This window comes from Macrobrachium nipponense, chromosome 31 (genome assembly GCF_015104395.2).
Source record: "Macrobrachium nipponense isolate FS-2020 chromosome 31, ASM1510439v2, whole genome shotgun sequence".
NCBI lineage: Eukaryota > Metazoa > Arthropoda > Malacostraca > Decapoda > Palaemonidae > Macrobrachium > Macrobrachium nipponense.
The window spans coordinates 20,308,035-20,316,400 of NC_061093.1; the positions used below are offsets into that span (position 1 = coordinate 20,308,035).

The 8,366-nt window shown below is 33.2% G+C and overlaps 1 protein-coding gene across 2 annotated transcripts; it reads right to left on the reverse strand.

Moving 5' to 3' along the window:
* Window positions 1-832: 832 nt before the first annotated feature.
* LOC135206671 (YEATS domain-containing protein 4-like) lies at window positions 833-7,704 on the reverse strand. Of its 2 annotated transcripts, none has more exons than XM_064238050.1 (6): window positions 7,473-7,704; window positions 6,661-6,823; window positions 5,707-5,850; window positions 4,452-4,589; window positions 4,032-4,230; window positions 833-2,547 (listed from the first exon to the last, which is right to left on the reverse strand). In XM_064238050.1, the coding sequence occupies exons 2-6, from the start codon at window positions 6,817-6,819 to the stop codon at window positions 2,369-2,371; spliced, it is 819 nt and encodes a 272-aa protein (XP_064094120.1). In that variant the 5' UTR covers window positions 6,820-6,823; window positions 7,473-7,704; the 3' UTR covers window positions 833-2,368. The 2 variants fall into 2 exon arrangements, with proteins under 2 accessions (XP_064094120.1, XP_064094121.1); XM_064238051.1 differs by having other exon boundaries at window positions 7,458-7,704.
* Between the last annotated feature and the right edge of the window lie 662 nt (window positions 7,705-8,366).

Genomic DNA, 8,366 nt, shown 5'->3' on the forward strand with positions numbered 1-8,366 from the left:
TAAATTAATGAACAAAAACCCATACTGTTTTTCATTTTGCAGTTAAAATGGCTGGTGGCAATCGATCGTGAATACACTGGTTACGTTGGATGGAATATAGTCTAGGCCAAAGGGCTAGCGCAGGGACCTACGAGGTCATTCGGCGCTGAAAGGGAAATTGAAAGTAGAAAGGTGTAATGCGAGGAAAACCTGGCAATTGCACTATGAAACAATTGTTAGGAGAGGGTGGACAGCAAGATAGAAGAATGAACATGAAAGGAAGTACTACAGTAAAAGGAATGAAAGGGGGTTGCAACTTGCAGCTAACAGCTGAAGGGACACCTCAAAGAACATTATGTAATTCCTACAGAACACTGCGTGAAGTGCACTAAAGACAGTAACCCACTATTGAGATACACAGGTTCAACAGTGTGGTGGACTCATTCTATTTAAAGCTACAGACTTATCCCACACATACCTTCAAATTCCTATTTATCTATTTATTTATTCATGGCCAAAGGTTTACGTTTTATGTATCTATATTACATGAAGCAAACAGGAACATTGTCCTGCTAGAGTATGTGGAAAAGACTTCACGTAAGAAGCTGACAGCTTCATTAAAAGGCAACATTAATTTCAACTTACATAAAAGATTTTTGCTATTTAAAGAATGAGGGATTCTTACAATGCACGAATTGTCCTTTCATTATGTTAAAGAAATCATTCACTCTACAATTTTCGATATGCTGAAGTGAATACACAATTTATCGATATTGCTGAAATGAGTTTGGTGCCTTATTGTGATTTCGTCTTTCAAAACATTATTAGGAACCATAATTGTTGACAGCCTCAATTCTAGTCATTTTTATTCTATAAAAAAAAAATTTCAACATAAATAGTACAAAAATTGCTGGCTTGGTTGAGTATGTTTCTAAAATATAGATACGTATACTGTACTGTATTATAGAAACATGACATCATCTTACATATAAGAAAAAAGGTGCATGCACTATAAAAATTACAATTAGTTCTGTACATTAACTTAACCAAATTAACATATACATAAATGGAAATACTTTAACTTCCTCCTTATTTTAGTTTGATGAAAGTCATAACGCAGCTATAAAATTATTCAGAGACTTTACACCTCTGATATCTTACTGTCTGGTATTTGTGGTAAAAAATTTATTACCACAATTACAGTAACAAATCTGCCAAAACTTCAAAAGCTTTTGCTTGCATCAGAAAACAACAACAAAATAAAAATGAGGCAAAAATATTTAAGGATTAATTTTTCTTGGTTTTTAGCCCTTCCAATCTAATATTTCCTTTATCCTGGTTAAACTTTTAACAGAGCTGAGACATAATCTCAAAAGAAAGAGCACCAACATCCTCTGCTGATGACAGTATTATGCGTGCATTACACACGCTCATGTTTCTCGAGATTTCTTACCCAAAAAAATATTACAGCGGGATTTTCTTGAGGGGATTATTAAATTATATCTAGGATGTTATTAAACCTTAGAACAAAAAGATACACGTTCGGAATGTAAAATGCTACAAGTGGAACAATCTGTAATTAATGGAGTACTATTTAACTCATTAATTTAGCTTGTTTAAACTGCAAAAAATTAAGTAAAAATAATAATAGTGTTCCATAACCACGTTGCAAACAAAAATTTTCTAAGCAAAGTCAAAATACACATAACTTTATGTAAGAGGTATAAAATTGTATTAATACATGCTCTAAAGCAAACTTTACATTAACCTTGATAGACATCAATTTCTGTTCTGACGCACGAAACTTCATGAACTTCGAATTAGTACATAAAATTATTTCAAGTGGTTAACTGAGAAATAATGTAATAATTATTCATTATTTGTTTCATGAATACGCTTAACTTTTAGCAGATTACAGCTGCTTCTCTCTATTCACATTTTCTGAACTGTGGAATACTGCGTGCACACAAATAAATATATTACAATCTTCTTCTACATTAATTTTACACTGAATTCTAAAAAATGTGACAAATTCTTGCTTTTATAAACTCTATATAGAATCCATTGCACATAAGATACAAAAATGGATACAAAGCAAACAGTTCCCTCTAAACAGAAGTTCCAGTTTCATTAAAAAAGTTATGATGCTAAAGAAAACATACAGCAAGACTGTTTTAACTCTTAACAGCAACAATGACAAGACTTGCACAAAATCCCCTGAGGAAACAGTAAGAATCATCACCTCTCTTAAGCTTACTGTATATAAGTTTTGAATTTCCATGAAGCTGCAATTAATTACTACAACTATCTTGTTGTCATCTGTGTAAACAATGCCAGTTCATCATGGTCTGGTAGTCCTACTTTATACTAATTACATTAATATGAAAATTCAAGATAAGCCTGATACATCGATAGCCATCTCTGTCTGACACTTATTGATTTCATCTTTGAATTTTGTGATCGTATCTTTTGCAAGTTTGATCTTCTCCCGTAAATCTACAATTTCTGCAGATATCTTCTCTTTAGCGTTGATAAGGTTTTTCAGGGTTTTGTCCTTTTTCTCCTCAACTAGAAAAATTAGAACATTATCAGATCCATAATGCAATAAATATAGGTATAATTATATTCAATAGCTTTCAATATTCAGAGTAAGTATAGATTTACACACAAACACACACAAACATAAATAAGAAAGGCCTTTAACTCTTTTGGATTATGAAAACAAAGGTATGTTATGTGACTGCTTTCCTGATGTGCTTCTTCCTGTATTCTAGGAGGAATTGGAGGAAGCACCCTCAGCTAAGTTCATGAAGAGACCAATTCTTTGGGACTGTGGCCCCTGGGCTCCCCTGCAAAGCACCAGAAGAGGGTTCCCTCTGCCAGACATAAAACCCAAGGCTCCCACTGGAATCCTAGGAAAAATCCCTCTGATTTGATTTGGTAAAATATTGTAAAAACGCACATAACTCAGTCCCTACTTTTTTCAATTCCTTAAAAGTGCTAGATCCATTCCACAATCTGTCCTACGAATATTTGGATCTCTTTGGCTCCAGTGACTTGGAGTTGCCTCCAATTTCAATCTAACTTTCTGGTGACAGAACAGCTGTGGGAATGGATAGGTAGTGGAAATGTATAAGTATTCAAGACATCTCAGGATATATGAGCAGAGTAGTGTATCTTTTAATAATATAAAACCAAGTCAAAATCATTTTACAAAGGCACTTCTCTGAGGACACAGGATGGAACTTGGGGTCTCTGATTCATTAGTGGGTGTCCCTTGGTGTTTCTGTTTCTCATGGAGATCCAGAGGACACTGTTCTAAAGAATGAGTCTCTTCCCCAGATTAGCTAAGGAACCCAGGAACTCATGTTTGACTGTAGAGCCCTCCTCTAGAACTTCCTGAAGAAGCTCAGGGAATGTTAAGATTTTGTAAGTGAAAGTACTTTTATGACATCAGAATAACAAAAAGGTCAATTTGGTACTTCAACAACATACTGGTCTCAATATTCACAAAACATTTGCAATATTTTTTTTTTCATTGGCAACTGATTTCATTATAATTACAGTATTATTACTATTATTATTATTATTATTATTATCATCATTATTATTATCATGGACACCCAATGACTTATGACAGAATTAGATACCTAACCAATGAATGTGCATCAAAATGAAACATATTTATAAACAAAAATATGACATAAACTGTGATGTTTTATGATGGGCAAACATGAAATGTCTTTTACTGTACTATTTGTTATTACAGTTGCCAGATTTACTTTTAATCTCTAACATTTCATTTGCATAGTTGTTTTTTACACTTTTTACTGAGTAACTGTAAACAGCTTGACAGACACAAGAGAAACTGAATCAAGTGACTGATAGGTCCCTAACACTCCATGCACTGTGGATCTTCTGATCTTCTGTTTGTTGGACAAAAAGCCATAGGATATGGAATAATCAGGGATAATGATATTAATAAAATAATATTTATGATGAAGAGGCTTTGATCACTACTGTATAAAAAATTATATAAGAGTCACACTTACAATCTGTGTCATGCTTGTATTCACCCAGGGTAAGTTGTCTTGTGTTTGTCAACAACTGCCGCATCATGGCTGAGGGGTCTTGAAAGATTAATTCTTCATAAAACTCTGAGACCAGAGGCTTTTTAAGATCTGTTGGTACAACAGGAGGTGTTGTTCCTGGTGCTGACTGGAATAACTTCAATATGTGATAGATTTTTACCTGAAATCCATAAGTGCAGTTATACAGTTTGTCACTTCCTTTTGTAAATTTAAAACCAACTTGACAGAGACAAATGAATTTTGGAAAATTGCTTTCTACCACTTGGACAAAAGCACAAATAAAAAAATAAAGCATATATTGACAAAATAATTACCTGATCTACAGTATCAACTATTTTGATAACTAAATTCAGCATTCTAATGTACAGATTAATTACTTACTGGTCTTTCATTTGGATCATGAAAGAAAATTTTGATCACAATTTCAAATTCACCCCATCCTGTCTCCGTAACTTCATAAGGTGGTTCAGTCAGTACTCTATTTTGATCAGCATAACTTTCATGCAATTTAAAGTGAATCTGAAAAGAAAAAATTTGATTATAAAAAAAATCATTACACTTCCTAATATTGTTTACATCTGCATCTCATAAGATTAACCAATTGACCCTTTTTTTCAAATGCATCTCATTCTAAATGAATCCTTGTATCATAAGAAATACCTGCAGTATCTTGACTGTTTGATTCAACAGTGTTTAGGATTTTCCTATTTTTGAACTGATACACGTTACACTACTCTGATCAAAGTTGCATTTAACAATATATGCAAAGATTATGGATTTTGTAGAAAAATTTTATTGAATATGGGCAATTCTAATGAAAATGTCGTTCATAAACTTAGTTACACTAAAAAACTACAGCACTCTCTACATAGTTGTTTGGATATTTTTAAACTATATACAAAGTAAATACAAACTGAGGACTACAACTAAATGACACAAAATTTCTAAGAGCCTACAGTAATCCTGATCCTTAATTAATTTCCACATCCTTTAGATAAGCCCTCTCTAACAGAAATACTATGGTGTTCTTTGGCTCAATCTGCTACATAACCTAATAGATAAAAAGAGCAGAGAACAGGTAAGGCCAAAACTTGCTTGTCCTTTAGTCTACATTTATTCATGTTTGAGCCAATGATTCACTTCTAACTCATTTTTCTTCACAATGTAATCATTCTCTGTTACTCAATCTCAACTATGACTTTTTCTTTACTTGGAAAATCTTGTTTTGAAAACTAATCCAAATTGGATTCCCCTAATTTTGTCAAGTTCCATAGTTCCAAAATTGTTTCAAACTATTTAATTGTCTCTTTTTCCTTCCATGTACCTATTGATCCAGAAAGTGGAAATTCAACTCCCACTTTCATCAATAATTTGAAGTAATCACACTATTCAAGGTAATAAGTCTGCTATTTTTCTTCTCCCTAGTATTTGAAACTTTACTCTGGTTCTATTCATCATAGCTTGGAATAAACTATTACTCTTAAAAAATAGATATACATTCGCTTGTCATTTGTAAAAACATCGACATAGAGGCATCTTCAATTAAAATTCAACTCTCACAAAACCTAGTATTTGGCCAAACTTGTTTTTAAAGGTCAATCTCAAAGAGAGTTCAACATACAGACAATTACTTTACCTTCTTGACATAAGTAGACATGTCTTCATTATTATAGGGCTTAACATAAACAGTCCATTCATGTGTATGGCCATCTTCTTCTCTCTTCTTACCAAAATAGCGGGCTACATTTCCATAAACAAGTGGTTTCACAATGGTAAGTCCCTGAAAAATATAATACCTTCATGAATTATACGTATATACATACACACACATACGTATATATATATATATATATATATATATATATATATATATATATATATATATATATATATATATATATATATATATATATATATATATATACATATTCATATATTCATATATATATATATATATATATGAATAACTTGATAACGAAGTATATAAAACGTGATGCTAAATAAATAAAGGTTTTACCACGGAGGAAAATGAAAGGCGACAGAGCCAAGAACTTTCGTTCTAACATGACCCTTTACTTAGACTGAAAGTTCTTGGCTCTCTTGCCTTTCATTTTCCTGTGACAAAGCCTTATTTGTATGTATACACATATATATATACTATATATATATATATATATATATATAATATATATATATAAAATACATTCTACAATACAAAAAAAAGGATTGTATATAAACTCAACATTCCACATGCAATGCACACCTAAAGTTAAAAAAAACACAAGAGGAATGTGTGAGCCACATTTTCCTTGTCATAAAGCTGGACCTGATCTGGGTAAAACTGAAGATTACTACCATGGCCTGGTTTGTCCCAGTTGCCAACCAAAACATTTACCACCTGTTGTTCATGTTTTTGTTTATATTTATATTTTTTTTTCATCTCCAAGGGGCTGGCACTAAACACGGCACCAATTTTGAATGTAAACTGGTACCTAGTTACTTACCAATACAGAGGGGCTTGATGGCCTGGTAGCTTTCAGTTGTACCCTGATCTGTACATTTTAACAGTAAAAATACTGTCACAGCCTACCTTTATTCTTCCTCCACTATCTGGTCCAAAGTCTGTTGCTGGCTGAATTTTTGGCTGCTGTGGTGGTTGCGACTGCAACTGTATTTGAGGTGGCTGCTGCTGCTGCTGGGGAGGATGCAGTTGCTGCTGTGGTGGCTGATGTAGCTGTGCTTGTGCCATAGTTCTGTAATATAATATAGTAAACTTTTATTTTAAGCTATTAGCCTATCACATATGGACTAGCCTAAAAAAAAAAATTCCCATGGTACTGTTGTTGGTCTTTTTTTTTTCTCTCTACCTGCTACCTAGCTAGTACCTAGTACTATTTAACAGTTTACTTTAATGCCAGCACCAATCCAAGTATGAATGCTGTCTTCAGTAACAAATATGGTAAATATCTATTTAACGGGACATTTGCAATACTTAAGCTAGATTTGAGCATGAGTTCCTGATAGCTAGCTACTACCTAGGCTAGTATTCATACTAGATATTTACCTAGCTAAGTTCACAGCATAGAAATTTAAAGTATCAAATACCTAATACCTAGTAGTTTCAAATAATAATACCGATAATATGTGATTAACCAGGAATATCCTTGGGGGCTAGCCTAGTATACTAGGTATACTAGGCTACCTAGCTAGGTAGCTTGTAGGTACAGCCTAACCTAACCTCCCTAGGCTAGACCTGCCTACTTCAACGCACATGATTATTTATAAGAGATTTTTTATCCACGCTACTGACATGGTCCCAAAAATATTTTATGAAACAATACCTTCTCTGTAAAATAAAATAAAAATAAATATAATAATCAAGCTTACAGAGAAGCCGCTTACCGAGTAACTGTAGTAATAACACGTGAGGTTTTTCTATGTAACGGCTCTCTTGATTTGACTGTTTATAGTTCCATCCATGGTCAATTCGTTTATGCGGGCAGCAATAGTTTTGATTCTTCGCTGGCTTTCATATCTCAGTTCTTAGGCAAGTTGAATTCTATTTGCAGTTTCTACTTTCATGAACCTTACAAGTCAGAGACCTACAGGAGTTTAACAGATTGTTGTTGTTGTTGTTGTATTGAGCCAGCACGGGCCTTTCCCTTGTTCGGCCCGTAGGAGTTTAACAGAGGCCCCTCGTGTGCTATGAAGTTGGATGCAATGACGGTGATGGTATTTTTACGCAGTAATTGTCGGAAAAGAGTAAATATTTTAAATATAACAACTTCTCTTACAGTTTTGGAACATAATTCTTGGTGTAAGAAGTGGTTATGTTCCATAGGGGAATTTTTTCAATAAAGAACACGTTTTACATACCGAAGTCTAATGTATTTTTTCTCGCAAGTACTTGCTTTTCATATCCCCTCTTGCATGTTTACTTATTTATAAGTTGGCAAATCATATGCATTTCTTTATGCCTGAAATGATATATCCGTAAACATTTCAGTATCATTTATCAATAAATCATACCAAGTATTAATATGCTAATTGGTTGACATCTAAAATACGACTTTGAATTATCAGTTTCAATTTTCGTGGTATTCGGTTGTCTCATCCAGTTTTCTAAAAACAATACTACCCATCCTTATATCCCTTCATATCCCAAAATATTCTCACTTTTTCCTTCAGCTCTGGAATTTTTTATGCTCATTCAAAAATTGTTATGATAAATGAGCTAAAGTTGTATATTCAACTCATATCTTCTGCAATACTACTATATCGGTCTTCGTTTTGTCT

What these genes read in the sequence shown, in the direction of transcription:
- LOC135206671 (XM_064238050.1), bottom strand. Translation starts at nt 6,819, where the DNA reads ATGGCACAAGCACAGCTACATCAGCCACCACAGCAGCAACTGCATCCT. An exon ending in ATAGTGGAGGAAGAATAAAG is followed by an intron (nt 5,851 to 6,660) that starts GTAGGCTGTGAC and finishes TATATTTTTCAG; the next exon opens with GGACTTACCATTGTGAAACC. An exon ending in TGTCTACTTATGTCAAGAAG is followed by an intron (nt 4,590 to 5,706) that starts GTAAAGTAATTG and finishes TTTTCTTTTCAG; the next exon opens with ATTCACTTTAAATTGCATGA.